The 15,967-nt window shown below is 32.6% G+C and overlaps 1 protein-coding gene across 1 annotated transcript; it reads left to right on the forward strand.

Moving 5' to 3' along the window:
* Window positions 1–325: 325 nt before the first annotated feature.
* LOC145066543 (bifunctional 3-dehydroquinate dehydratase/shikimate dehydrogenase, chloroplastic-like) lies at window positions 326–6,061 on the forward strand. The gene is made up of 10 exons (XM_079013828.1): window positions 326–718; window positions 3,319–3,427; window positions 3,593–3,808; window positions 3,893–4,233; window positions 4,352–4,415; window positions 4,530–4,638; window positions 4,724–4,873; window positions 4,959–5,107; window positions 5,188–5,350; window positions 5,596–6,061. Exons 1-10 carry the CDS (start codon window positions 519–521, stop codon window positions 5,637–5,639), a joined length of 1,545 nt encoding a protein of 514 aa, XP_078869954.1. The 5' UTR covers window positions 326–518; the 3' UTR covers window positions 5,640–6,061.
* Window positions 6,062–15,967: the final 9,906 nt, after the last annotated feature.

Below are 15,967 nucleotides of genomic sequence, written 5' to 3' on the forward strand. Positions count from 1 at the left end.
AATTCCTTCGTAAAGAACCTCAAACCACCTAAACATAAAAAAAAAAATATAAAAAGTTGTTATTTTAGAAAAACTTTTAAAAAGATATAAAAACACAACTAGATATTTTTGTTAAGATAAATAAAAAGTTGATCCCACAAAGATAGTGGATTAACTATTAGTGACTAGAGAGAGCTTTTTTATCCAACAAAAATTAATTTTGGTAGCAACAACTTTAATAATTTTAAATGATTAAATGAAGGTTGTAGATAATAGTATTTTATAAACAATTGTTGTGAAAGTGAATAAACACGTGGTGGTAAGCTAGACATTCAGATTCTCATCGTTCTCCAATGGGCCAAAAATATTAAGAACCCAAAACGAAACAGCAATCCATCATCTCATTTCTCATATCATATATCATCACACATTAGTGGGTAGGTAGCTTAGCTGCCATTCGCCATTTATTACTCAATTTCAACCCTTCCAATTTCAACTAAAATTCTTCGTCTTCTACACACACACACACATTCAGAAAGATGGGTTTCAGGAACAAGTTGCTAGTATGCGCCACAATAGTAAGTGAAACCAGAGAAGAAATGGTGAAATCAATGGAGAAAGCTAAAGAAGAAGGTGCAGATCTTGTTGAGCTTTGTATAGATTCCATATCTCCCTTCCGTCTTTCTGAAGTCGAGCTTCTTCTCAAACAAAGAACTCTCCCTGCAATTGTTTCTTTCAGGTACCCTCGTCTTTCTTTTATTTACACTTTCGTAACCTTCTCTTTAGTATATTACCCTTTTTTGCCCTTGCACCAATCTCATGTCTTAATCACACAATAAGAAAAAAAGAAACCCAAAATCGTCATTTACTGTATCAAGTTGTATGCTTTATTACTATTTTGCCCTTACGCCAATCCCATTTCGTCGACATCACATCCTTAAATCGTGAACTCAATCAAGTTGAAATTTTTATGTTACTCTTTTGCCCTTAAATCTTTAACTCAATAAAAATAATAAGAGAAACGAAAGGTGTCAGCTTTAGGACTAGTTTCCATGTGTTTTCGATTATGCTACATTGCAGCAAAGCACCTTTTCTTTTCATCAGTTGGCAAATCATTGGGAAATTTTAGAAGGTCGTTTTGGTAATTTTACATCGGTTGTACTGTTTCCATCATCCACACACTGGGTGTTGTATTCTTGAGTCAGTTTTAACTTTTCACATCAATTCCAAATTTGCCCCTGCGAGTTTTGGTCAAATTTGGTCCATAAAGTTGACGAGAGCAAGACAAAATATGGTGATGGTGGGGTTATATTTGTAAAATAATAGAAAGGTAGGCGAAGAAGACGAGAGTCCAGGTACAGATGCACATGGAAACTGGACGCCACCAGTGGTTGGTAGGTGGCTATGTCATCCATGACTATTCTTCTTCTTAGTAACTTAATAAATAAATATCTAAAAATAAGATATAAGTATAAAAAGAGTTATTATTATCTCAAATGTACATTTCTGGCAAAAAAATAGTACATTTCAAAGTCTTATTTTCAGGCTTATATTTTGGATTTCGGATTTGGACAGAAAAAAACGTATTTCCGAATTTTAAGTACAAATCTAAAATCTGACAATAAATCCCAAAGTTGTAGGAAATTTTTTTGTTTTTACTTAAATCTAACAGAAAATAAAAAAACATAGCAAACCAGAGTAAATACGGTACAATAGCACAAAATGTGACATCTAGCAGATAAATTAGGGTATTAGGCATTTTGAAATGTGCATTTTGGAGATTGGTAGAGTTTTTGAAAGACAATTGTGCTATTTAGAAAAAAAAAAAAAAAAAAAAAGTACACATTATATATTTATGGAAATCTAAAATGCCTATACCGGAAAGGATGGTTACTTTTGCAAATGTCGAAAAATTAGTTAATTTTTCTATATTTTTAAAATCATAGGTCATTTTTGTGAATATATACCCGGAATCAATCAGTTTCAAGCTATATATTTTATAGTATATAAATTACATCGTGATAGAAGATAACAGAAAACAAGTTACAAAACTAACAAAAAATATATAATTAATATCTACCGCATCTTGTCGGGATCCTTTTAAGTTACAAGAAAGCATTAAGACATAGTTTTAACATGTGGTATCATACATTGAGTCACTTGTTCGAACCTTTGTTTACTCTTAAGTTTTCAGCTATATTGATTTTTTGTAAGAAGAAATATCTGTTCGATTTAAATAATATATGATGATAGATTTTTATTTCATAAACCTAGTGGATCAGATAATAATAATAATATATCACCATCAATGAAAATATGGTATCAAATCAATTCACCACTTCCATTAATGTTACATGGGTGTGGCAGTGGCAGAAGTTGGGACACATTAATTCTGGCCATGTCAATCTCGTTCCTTGTCTTTAATGGTCATTAATTTTGGTGGTGGAGTTTATATTAAAAAGATAAAAGATTATATGCATTTAATAATTTCGTGTAAAAATATATATTAATGGAAATACATTATACCGCCTGTAGAATAATGTTATAACTATTCTACAAAAATAATTTAAGAGGTTTCTAATTTCGAATGCATAGTATTTAAATCGACTAATATTTAAATAACTAAGTTGAAATTGTTATATCTTATTACAATGTTTTTTCATTATAATATATATATATATATATATATATATATATATATATATATATATATATATATATATATATATATATATATATATATTAAAGCCATCATCCTTTTAAGTTTCAACTACATCGAAGTCCAAATTGAATTATATTTATGAACTCATTAACAGCAATGCAGATCTCTTTATTCTCTCAGCAAAAATATCTTGGTTATAATATAAATTGTAAGCTTTGATATTTAAAAATTCAAATATGTTTTATGTATCTTTTTGGTGATTAGAAGAAACGTTATTCTCGTGTTGAAGAAGTAGGTGGCAAAATCTCATAACACGAGTCCATATCAAATAACTGGCCATATTTAGAATAATTTTGTTCCTTTTTTCAATATTGTCCAATAAAAATAAAAAATACAATAGTATTAAAATGAATTTAGTTTAAAAATACAATATTTTCTTTACTTTATAAAGTTTTCACTTTAATTGATTTTTCGTTTGTTAATAATAAATTAAAAATTAATATGGATAGCTTTGATTTGTTTGTTAATAATAGAGGCGAAGCATTATATGGGCTTTGGGCCGATCTCAGTTCATAATCGTAATGGGCCTTGTCCAAACAAAACCAGACGTTGAAAATAGAGATATCATAATATTATACTCTGCTTGATGAACCGACAAGTTTGTTCATAATTTACAGGTTAAATTCGCAGAAAAACTCATACAAAGGAGATTCGAAGAACAAGTGTTTACAAGTTTTGAGGCTCGCCATCGAATTGGATGTCGAATTCGTCGAGATCGACTTTGAGGTAGTTCCAGTTATCGTTTTTAAAGTCATCACATTGGTTGATTTCCCCAAATTTCAGAAAGCGCATTCTAGTGAATTCTGCCTGGAGGCTCCTTAGAATGAACAGCTTTTCGTAAGGGGTTTGGTTAAGTTGTGATGCGATGCTCTTCGTTTGTGGTAATTTCAGCTGGCTTTCGATGTTATTGATGAACTTATGCAAAAACGAGAGAATAGTAAGATAATTGTATCAAGCCACGTGAAAAGCGGAGTTCGTTGCAAAGAAAAATTAGGCAATTTGCTCGTATGCCTCCAATCTACTGGAGCAGATATAATCAAAGTTGTGACAGAGGTGGCTTATATTACTGATGTAGCACCAGTCTTTCATGTCCTCACTCATTCCCATGTATGAACTCGCCTTCTCGCAAAATTTACAGCTTTGCTTCTTTCTAATACTTGTAAAACCCTAGACTTTGCATGGAATGTGTAGGTCCCTGTGATTGTAAGAGCTGTTGGAGATAGAGGTCTTATCAGCCAATTGTTGGGCCCAAAATATGGTGCCTTCATGGTTTATGGTTCATTAGGAGACAAATCTATACCTGGCTTGCCACCTCTTCTCAGCATCAAGAACGTTTATAAACTCGATAATGTGGACACAGATACAAAAGTATTTGGTGTTGTCTCAAATCCAGTAGGTCACAGCAAAGGTCCTCTGCTGCATAATCCAGCTTTCAGATACTGCAATTATAATGGAATTTATGTCCCCCTCCTGGTTGATAACATCAAGGAGTTTCTCAGAGTTTTTTCATGTAACGACTTTGCTGGTTTCAGGTACTTGATCTAATCACAAAACTAGTTTTCAAAGTTCATCAATTAAAAATATAACACTGTTATTGATTAGGTCTTTCTAATGCATTCATTCATGTATTCTCTTTGATGGAACGAATAGTATTGGTCTACCACATAAGGAATCAGCAGTAGCATGCTGTGATGAAGTCGACTCCCTTGCTAAGGTAAGAAACTAAGAACTAAGAATAACATAATCTAAGTGAAATTAAACCATTTATCTGCAATTAAAACATGAAAAGGTTAAAGCTGATTCTACACATTCTTTTTCTGATTATCAGTCAATTGGAGCTGTAAACACCATTGTTAGGCGGCCCACTGATGGAAAGCTCATTGGTTACAACACAGATTGTGATGCTTGCATTACTGCAATAGAAGATGCTTTGCGAGGTTGGTAGCATTAGCATTATAACTTATGCAATGATCATATATTTTATTATTTTTGAATCAGTAATTCATGTTTATTGATGAACAGAGAGACAAGTTTCAAATGGGGATGTAGCAAATGTGTCCCCAATTGGTGGAAGATTGTTTGTGTTAGTTGGAGCAGGTGGTGCTGGAAGAGCATTAGCTTTTGGTGCCAAAAGCAAAGGAGCACGAGTTGTGATTTTTAACCGAAACTTTGGTAATTAAACTTTAAAAGATGTGTTTTTTTTTTAATCTTAATGTTATGAATCTCTTCTGTTGACTTTATAAAATTCCTAAAACAGAGAGAGCAGAGTCTCTTGCACGAGCAGTTTCAGGGGAGGCTTTGCCTATCGAACAATTGGATGCATATTGCCCTGAAAATGGAATGATTCTTGCAAATTGTTCTGCTATTGGCATGGAACCAGATGTACACCTGACACCAGTTTCCAAGGTTCTCTTTTCTTATTAATATGGAATATGTTGCATTTATGAAAATGGGATTATGAATTAAAATGTTTTTGACATGTTCAGGAGAATTTGAGATCATATGATCTTGTATTTGATGCGGTTTATACACCTAGAAACACACGGCTATTGCAAGAGGCTGTAGAGGTGGGAGTTACAGTTGTGAGTGGTGTTGAGATGTTCATCAGACAAGCTCTTGGCCAGTTCAGATTGTTCACCAATGGATTAGGTATTCATCTTTTATCAATGTTAGTTTTAAGTTAAATTGAAATTAGAAAGTATTGTGTTCATTTCTTGGAAGAAATATATATATATATATATATATATATATATATATATATATATATATATATATATATATATATATATATATATACTTACTGCTACGAGTAAATAAGAAAGTCTTTGGTACAAGAGAATCTTGAGATATGAATAGATGTTATTTAAATTTTGTTTTTTTTTATGTTGTTACAGCACCTGAGGATTTCATGCGCAAGGTTGTATTAGAACAATTTTGACCATTCAACCATCCTCACCATATATAATATATATATTTTTTTATCAAAATTCAAACCCACAAGTTGGCGGAAGAGAACAAAACCACAATACATTTGGCAGATGAGAAATTCCATAAATCTTGAAAAAGAGAAGGGATTCAAATAAGAGGATGATTTGTGAATTGCAAGTACTTGGTCTATTATTATTATTATTATTATTATTATTATTATTATTATTATTATTGTTATTATTATTATTATTATTGTTGAAGTAATTGGAAATTGGAATTATTGTATATTGTTATTGTATATATAGCTTATCAGCTTTTGAGTTAATAATGGAGTGCAAGTGCTTCAACGGTTTGAACCGTTTATCGGAGGTTGTGACTTTAAGTAATATTTTTTAATCAATATTTGGAATAGCAAACAAGCGCTTAAATAAACAGTTTTGTACTTATTTGTTCTGTTTTTTTTTCTTCAGTTAACTATGGTATGATTTGGCCACTTTTGTATAAAGTGAATACATTATCAATGCTTTTGTTTTGATCACGAAACACGAATGCTGTCTACCTGTTTCATTGTGCTGGTGATGGATAATTACTTTAATAGGAAAAAAAATGAAAAAAAGAAAAGATGAATTGTATAAAAAATACCAATAATTTTTTTTTACATATATCATCAACCAACTATAACGTTTGTACACGTATAGCCATTAAACCTAACATTTGTTCATCAAAATATCATTATGTTATCAGTAGGTTACTAGTCACGCCGCTAACGCGGATTTTACTGTTTATTATGTACAAATTATACCATTAATTTTTTTTTACACATTTTACCATTGATTTTTTTGTGTACATTTTATCATTAATCTCATATAATTTATTTAAAAAAAAATATTATTTAAATAAATACATATTATTACATAAAAATGAGTTTTCAATTGCCTATTGTGACCCCCTATTGTGCAAGGTTTGGAAGAGAGAGGGTTCGTTTTTTACAATGATATTAAACACTCATTTTTTACAAATGCATCATATATTTATGTTGGTCATATTTCGATTAAAACCTACAAGATTTGAACTTGACACTTCCCTCTAGAATAAGAAATACTCAGTTATTCACTATTTTAGCTGAAGTTTAATAAACTTACCCTTATAAAATCATTTTACTATCGGTAAACAACAATATAATTTCAATGCACTTTTCTAATCATCAACCGTAATAAAAAAAAGGTGGGATTAAAAATATAATATTGACTATTTATATATTTATACATTTAAATATATTAAATTTAGCTAAAATAATAGATAATTGAATATTTATGTATTTATACATTTACATATAATAATATATACAGACAATATATGGTCTTCAAATGTCAAAATTTGTATTTATACATTGAAATATCTATTTATACCTAAAAACAAATATTTATTGTTAATATGTTTTATATGTAAATAAAAATACGTATTTATATATTGAAATACTTTGTGTTTACTTGTAAAAATACTTTATACTTATATAACAATATTAAATTGTCATCTTGGTGGCTTGCCAGGTAAGGTTTGGGCACTCTAGAAGGAAGTCTTCGGTTCAAACTTTGTTGGTTTCAATCAAGACATGATCAATTAAAATGTAATGTATAATTATAAAAAGGAGTGTTTAAGAGCATCGTCAAAAGAGAACCCTCTCCCTCAAACTTTGCAAAATTGGGGAGCCGCAATGGGCGATGGAGAACCCATTTTTAGTTAATAATCTGTATTTTTTGGAATGATATTTTTTTGAATAAATTATATAAGATTAATGGTAAAATGTGTACAAAAAAGTTTAATGGTAAAATATGTATAAAAAAGTTTAATGGTATAATGTGTACAAATAAAAAATTTAATGGTATAATGTATACATAATAAACATTAAAATTCACATCAGCACATGACATGCTACGTGGTTGGTGACCTACTTTATCGATAACGTAATGATATTTTTTGAACAAATATAAAATTTAACAGTCATACGTGTACAAACCTTATAGTTAGTTGGCAATATGTGTACAAAAAAAAGTTTAATGATGTTTTTTCTACAATTCTAATACATTATTACCCATACAACTCATTTATCCGTGAAAAAATAGTTTTCCCTTTGATGGTTTAATGGTTTAACTATATGAAGAGTATATTGACTTTGTAAAAGATATAAAATGATTTTCATCTATATGATTCAGGTTGTAAACGAACTGAACGAACATGAACAATAGCTTGTTCATGTTTGTTCATTTAAGTTAAACGAACATGAACAGATAAATGAACAAAATTTCTTGTTTGTGTTCATCAGTTTTATAAATTACCTTGTTCATGTTTATTTATTTATGTTCGTTAAATGATAAATGAACAAACATAAAAAAACATAAATGAACATAAACATTCAAAATAAGAATTGTAAAATATGGCATCACTGCTACAAATATTTTAATCATATTAATATTTACCAAATCCCTAATTGCTAAAATTGAACTACTCTTTAAACGTCACTTTACTCTCATCCGTTGTATAATATTATATTATATAGTATGCTAAATGAACATAAATGATGAGTAATGAAAATAATTAAACATACAAGACCATAATTAATGTTTGTTCATTTAACTAAATGAACAAAAATTATTGTTCACGTTCGTTTATTTATTAAATGAAAGGACATAAACGAATTTTTAAAGGAATAATTAACAAATGGTGCGCTTAACGTTTGGTTTGTTTACAAACTAATAGGGGTTGTTTACAAACTAATAGGGTGAATGGATACGGACCCTATAAAATAGGTTTGTAAATAAAACAATCAGGTATCAAATTTCCTTTTTGGTTGTTTGTACGTTATTATTTTCTTAGATTAAATGAAGCGATGCAACTTTTCTCATTCCCTTTTTCCTTCTACATTTGCGTAACGTTATTTTTATCACACACATCCTACTTCTTTGCCACACCAAGAGAATGTTCTGCCATGCCATATTTTTTTATTTAAACCATTTAATTTAGATAAAAAATAAATTTTTAATTAACTGAAATAAAAAATACATAAAAAGAAATTAAAAATATGATCTAACAAATACCAATCATGGTCCTTGCGGATCGGATCATTCCTATAATATACAAAAAAAAAAAAAAAAAAACTCCAGATATTTAAGATCTTTCTCTTTGAATAAGATCTCAATTCCAGCAACGGTTTCATTAGATATCTTACAACTAGAATCCCTCTTTTTCCCAATCCAATCACTCCACCACCGCGAACCCTAGTTAGATTCAATCTTGCTACACTTTTTAGTGATTGGGAGAGCCCAAGTACTCTCTTTCGGATTCAGGAAAGAACTCTCGTAGATCTTTTTACCTTTTGGAAGATACATGAGCGAAACAATCAACCTATTGATATTGGAAGACCCAACGGATCTTCTAATGTATCATTTATGGGTCCAGTGGAATTCATAGGTATAGGAAGAAGCCATAACAAATAGAGATTCTTTCTTTCGACCATATTTCTATTTTTAATACGATATATAAGGACCGCTACTCCAAAGAGTATTACACCCTTGATTGTGAAAATATTGATTGCTTGTTGAACCCTATGAGTTGTGTGAAAGTAGTTCTGTCAAATCGGGCCGTCGTGTCGTGATTTTGTCTGACACGACACGACACGACAAGTTTTTTTGTAATACGAACACGACACGACACGATGTCGTGTTTTTTTTCACTTACACAAAAACGAACCAATTAAAAAACGACAACACGCCACGACACGACAAAGATAATATTACATAACTATTATTTTATTTAATTCATATTTAATCATATATAACACGATAAAAACGACAAACACGACAAAAACATGCTCAATCGTGTCAATTTTGTGTGGATTTGTAAACACGAACATAACACGACACGACATCGTGTTTTTTATTTTTTACACGAACACGACACGAAAACGAATTCGAATTTTGATTTCGTCCCGATTTCGTTTCGTGTCATATATTTTTGTCGTGTCGTGTCATAAATTGACACTCCTATGTGAAAGTAGAATACTCCAAATTCAGGAGTCAAAAAGCTTTATAAAAAGTTCTTGGTGGAAAAAAATGTGAATGAAAGAACCCATTGAATTGAATTGTGTCCAAGAATCTTAGAAATAGTGAGAATTCTTGACCTCGTTTTTTTTTTTTTTTTTTTTTTGAACCGGCAAATACAAATATACTAATCTACTCCTAAACTAACACCTAATTCCACATATGTCCACGACGGGACTTGAACCCTCGACCTCAAAGAGGGAGGGCACAACCTGATACCGTTGGGCTAGAAGCCCTTTGAATTGACCTCTCTCAATTCTAAAATCCATGACTTGAATTCATGTCATGTCATTAAATTCCTCCTGATTTATTAGAACTAAAAGAATTTCATTTAAGCATCTCATGCTTTAGTTGAAAGATTTCATTTGAATTGGAATATGGTTATTAACTATGACCCGCTAAGCATCCATGACTAAATGGTTAAAGCACCTAACTCATAATTGGCAAATTCGTAGGTTCAACTCCCTACTGGATGCACGCCAATGGGACCGTCCAATAAGTCTATTGAAATTAGCTATGTATCAATGAAATCTAACCATCCATACATAACGAATTGATATCGTATATTCATATCATACCATCTGAACAGTACAAATTAGTAGTCTTATTGAGACTAAAACTCATAGGGAATCAAATCGATTTATGGATGAAATCAAGTATGCAACATTTACAGAAAAAGGTATTCAATTATTGGGGGAAAATCAATATACTTCTAATGTCGAATCAGGATCAATAAGACAAAAATAAAGCATTGGGTCGAACTCTTCTTTGGTGTCAAGGTAATCGCGATGAATAGTCATCAACTTTTGGGAAGGGTTAGAAGAATAGGACCTATTATGGGACAAACAATGCATTACAAACGTATGATCATTACGCTTCAACCAACTTATTCTATTCCACCAATTAGAAAGAAAATAACTTAAATCAAATATACTTAATAGCATGTCGATACATTTATACAAAACTTCTACCCCGAGCACACACAATGGAGTCGTAGACAGTCAAGTGAAATCCAATCCACGAAATAATTTGATCTATGGACAACATCATTGTGGTAAAGTTCGTAACACTAGAGGAATCATTATCGCATGGCATAGAGGAGGGGAAGTCATAAGCATCAATATCATAAAATATATTTTCGACAAAATGAAGAAGACATATATGGTAGAATCGTAACCATAGAATCCGACATGAATCGAAATGCATACATTTGTCTCACACACTATATGGATGGTCAGAAGATATATATTTTACATACCAAGGGGGCTATAACTAGAGATACCATTGTTTTTGGAACAAAAGTTCCTATAAAAATGGAAAATGTCCTACCTTTAAGTGCAGTTTGAACTATTGATTTACGTAATTGAAAGCAACCAATTAGGTTTATGACGAAACCTATAAATCAATCACCGATCCAATTTGAGTACTTCTACAAGATAAACCTCAACAGAAAACTAAAGAGTTACGACAACAAGTGATTGAGTTTAGTAGTTCCTCATATAAAGTTATTGACTATATAGATATGGTAATATTTGATCACTTATCTTAGGACACGTGATTGACTGGGTCAGAGTTCGACAGCGGATTTTGGAAGCTATAATTTGTTGATCGATTTTGGGAGTTATACTGGAAATTATAGTTATTAGACTTATTCAAGTGCGATACTGTTGGATTAGGTATCTAAGCTCATAACTATAATTGGTATATGCTTGAATTGATAGTAGCGCAGTCCTTTTGGATAGCCTTTAAACCTAAAAATTGAATATGATAGCTTTTAGAGAGAGAAACTGATTTAATAATTTATTATATGATTAATAAATTAATTGAGAATCAAAATAAATAATTTGTTAATATATTATGAGAATAATATATTAATTGAAAATAGTATTATTTAATTAATAATTAATAAGAAATTAATTGGAATTAATTTTGGGATTAATTGAATTAATTAAAAGTAGGACTAAAGGTTAAATAGTTGGATATTGAGCAATTCTAGAACCTTCCTAGAGGGGGGACGAATTCTAGAAGGCTTTCTAGGGTTTCCTTGGGCATTAAGGGTTCTTGGATGCCTTAGGGAGGAAGTTAAGATATTAGGGTTATCTTGGAGATACCTACCTTATCCAATACCTTCCTATCACCTATATAAACTCATCTAGGGTTTCATTTTCGTCTAATGCTCTTCCAAGAGGCATAAGGATGAAATTCTTCTTCTTCTTGTCTTTCTCTTCAAGCTCCTTGGTTGCTTGGGTTTGGGTGTGAACCATTAGAGGCGCTACACTTGTGACGCTTGCTTTCAAGAGTCTTTCAAGAAGGTTTTGTTTATTTATTTACTACAATAACTAAAAGGTAAGTAAACCCTGCTTTTGTTTTATTAAATTCGAAATTAGCCTAGGGCTTGTAAAGTTTTGTTTTTTAATAAAATATTACTTCAATAGAGTTATGACGTAGATCCTTAGGTTGCATGTACCCTTAAGTGTTAAGGATTTATCCGCGTTAGTGCATGTAAAACCCATAAAAACAAGCACATTTGGTTTTCATCGTCCTCTCCTTCATCAACAAATCCTTCTGTAGAAGTTATAACATAGTGCAGATCATCCTACCCTCTAGTGGAAAACATTGATCCACTCATTCAAGCTGTAAATTCTCCAAGACTAGCATCTCCTCCTCCTCGAGTTGTAGCTGTCTTTACACTGTAAACTCCTCTACAACCTATTGCTACCTTTCAGGGGGTCTTGTTCCAACTTCCAAACGAATGTGCTCTCTCGGCTCTCGATATCGGTTGGAATGACTAAGTCACTTGGCGGAAGACCGACCAAAGTTGAGAGTGATGTGGCTAACGTTAAACATATAGTGTCTTTGATTGATAATGAGGACAAAATGATTGAAGACACTCCTCCTAGCTCTCTAAGAAATGATCAACCACCACCACCACCACCATCTGGTAATAATCCACCACCACCACCATCTGATAATAATCCACAACCCCAACATCTGATAATAATCCTCCACCACCATCATCAAATCCCCATCCTCACACTCCATCTCCATATTAGAAACTCCCCTCCCCAAACTGATGATGCCAAAAAGAAGGAGTATCAAGAACCGGTGAGGATGACTACAATTCCAGTTCAACCTGGACAATCTGAATCACAAAGAGATGATAATCAAGGAATAATGGTTGTTATTCAGTTTGAAATAGTTAGTGATGATCAACCTATATCGGAAGCTGATAATGATTAGTCCGATATTGATGATGTTGCTTATGAATGGCTTCTTGATATGGACTTCATGGCACAGACTGTTATTCCTTTAAGTATTGTTTATCCAGATGTATCTTCTAAGGGGGAGATTCATCAAGGAACTTACAATGACATTGAGTCTGATGATGATCAGCTTAATCCAAGAAAAAGAAAGGCTTCTTTACCAAGAGGAGCAAATGAAGCTGAAGTTGGAATTTCCTCAGTTGCTGGTAGTTCTTCAACCCCTCTTCCTTCCAAGAAAAGCAAATTAACGGTTGATTTGGAAGAATTGGCTAAGAACTGGAAAATGACCATTGAGGAGGTCAAATAAATCATGCTGGAGCATAATGCTTCAGTTCGAAGACAAAGAGATGAACGTCGATCCATCAAACTTTATCAGACCTTGCCTCTGCTAGTGAAAGGATTAATGATCAAAAGACAAGTATTTAATGTTTCAATATCGATGTTGCAAAACGAAATATGGTTTCTGAGCTGAAGGATCAAAATGACAGGAAGAAATTTAGATATGTTCTAGCTTGAAGATAAAAACATGATCCCATCATCAAGGTTAGGTGCTCCAAACCTAAGGATGAATTGCTCAAAATTCATCTGGTCAGGACGAGTGTAGAGTATGAATAGACTGAAGTTGTTTTTGCTCATGAGTTAGTTAAATACGGCTACAATGAGTGGATCCAAATTCAGGAGATAATCTCAAAACATAAAGGCGTTCATACTCAAGAGGTAAAGTTGGTAAGTCAATAATTTGTTAACAAAGTCAAGAAGCTGAACTTAGTGACTTCAGCTGGTCCATCTCAACCATCTACCTCAGATAGAACAAGCAAGCCCATAATGTCCAAGTATACTAATTTCCTCCTTCCATATGACACTATATACATAAACAACAAGCTGACAGTGGGTGTTGAGCCAGTTAAACACATGTTCATTTAGGAACTAGAACATGGTATCTTCTACCTTGATAGTAAAAATCAAATATACTTTCAACTCACTGATGATCTTATTGTTGCTCCCACCGAGCATCTGTTCAATATTTGTTTGGATGGCATTCGTCATAAAGATCTAGAATGAGCCTATCATGTGTTGATCTATCTTGAACTTAGTAAGCATTTTACTGATCTTCATCTTGATGACTTTAAGTGGTTGAAACATGAGATTTTGAAAGAAGCTGAAAAGTTTTCCAATGATGATTTTGATGACTCCTTTGGAGATTAGATTTGACATCATTAGATAGTGGGAGATTGTAAGGTCACATCTTATGATCTGATGAGTCAAACACATAACACGTTGTCCACCGGCATCAACTTGATTAGCGACAATGTGATCCCCATGATCTTAGTAATCTTTTGTATATTAGGCAGATATACTCTTTAATTATAGAATAGACACTTGATTCGTAATCTTAGTGATTAGGTTCATACTTTACATAGATTATAATATATCCTTAAAATAATGGGATATCCATTTCTGTAATAGTACATAGTATACTATTAGGGTTAAACCCTAATAGAGCTTTGTGCCTCGGTTTGTGTGACTGTTCTCTTTGTGAGAACCTTTTCTTAGTGAAAACATCTTTGTGATCATCCCTTGTTCTTATGTTTTTGTTTACTCTTTGTCTTGTCTTGTTTGTTCTTCATTATTCATACTTGAGTATATCCGATCAATACGAACCTTCACTTAGTATGGACGGTTGTACTCCGGTTAGTTAGAATTATGTTTATATGATAGGTGAATCTATCATATATGATTAGACCGGTTGGGTCTAAATGAGAAAAGGGAGGTGTGAGGTAAGAAGAGATGGGAATAAATATGAGATGGGATGAAGAGGAAATAGAAAGTATGCCCTAGATTGAAATGAGAGTAATATGTGAGAGAGAATGTGTAACATCCCCATTTGGAACGTATCACAATATTGTCCGCTTTGGGCTCCTGGCACAAAAACTTCCCAAGGGGTCACCCATCCCTGAATTGCCCTCGCTCGGGCACGCTTAACTGCAAATTATAACCCACCTTCACCCCCTATTATAACCCACCTTCACTCCATCTGGCACGTACCACAATATTGTTTGCTTTAGGCTCCCGACATGAAAACTTCCCAAGGGTCACCCATCCCTGAATTGCTCTCGCCCATGCATGCTTAACTACAGAGTTCTTATGGGATATGTTTCCCTCACAGCCTTAGAAAACGTTGTGACAAGGAATATATCTACACCCCTTATAGGAAAATGACTCGTTCTCCTTCCTTATAAGCGGTGTTGATACCTTTCTTATCACAACGCGTTTTAAATCCGTGATGGCAGCAAATCCTATAAGAACCCCGCAGTTAAACGTGCCCGGGCGAGAGCAATTCAGGGATGGGTGACCCCTAGGAACTTTTCGTGATGGGAGCCCAAAGCGGACAATATTGTGATACGAAATAGAGTGGAACAAAAGGAAAAAGATGAGATGAGAAGAAGGAATGAGATGAAGTGGATCAAAAAAAGAAGGAATGAGATGAGAAGGCATGAGGTGAGATAGAGTAAGAAAAATGGAAAAAAGAATAGAATAATAGAGTATAAATACATGAAAATAGATTAAAGTATAACTCACCATACTTGTGGTATGATGTTGTAGATTCTTCCATGTTTTGCAAATGCATGTTATATCCGTTGTACGAGAGGATGTAGGAGCACAAGTGTGACAACCCGAAGTTCGTTCCGTCAATAAAATTTGTCGTTTTCGAATTGTTTCCGTTTACATTTTTAAATTAAGTCATTAATTTTAAGTCTTCTATTATGACTTAATGGGTGTCCAACAATATTAGAAACTCATGATAAAACCCCATTTTAGTAATCAGAGAATTTTTAGTTTCGACCATATCGGGTTACGACAACTTTATCGGGTGCGACCAAAAGCCTCGTCTAACGTCAGTATCGGGTAGAATTCCGCCGTGTCCCAAACTCGAATCATATATAAAGTTCAAATGACCTCACTTTTGAAGCTTTTGC

Source organism: Lactuca serriola, chromosome 8, assembly GCF_051521515.1.
Source record: "Lactuca serriola cultivar US96UC23 chromosome 8, Lser_US96UC23_V15, whole genome shotgun sequence".
In the NCBI taxonomy this organism is placed as follows: Eukaryota; Viridiplantae; Streptophyta; class Magnoliopsida; order Asterales; family Asteraceae; genus Lactuca; species Lactuca serriola.

Coding starts and splice junctions, on each gene's coding strand:
- LOC145066543 (XM_079013828.1), top strand. CDS start 519: ATGGGTTTCAGGAACAAGTTGCTAGTATGCGCCACAATAGTAAGTGAA. Junction 719..3,318: donor CCTGCAATTGTTTCTTTCAG/GTACCCTCGTCT, acceptor CATAATTTACAG/GTTAAATTCGCAGAAAAACT. Junction 4,416..4,529: donor AAGTCGACTCCCTTGCTAAG/GTAAGAAACTAA, acceptor TCTGATTATCAG/TCAATTGGAGCTGTAAACAC.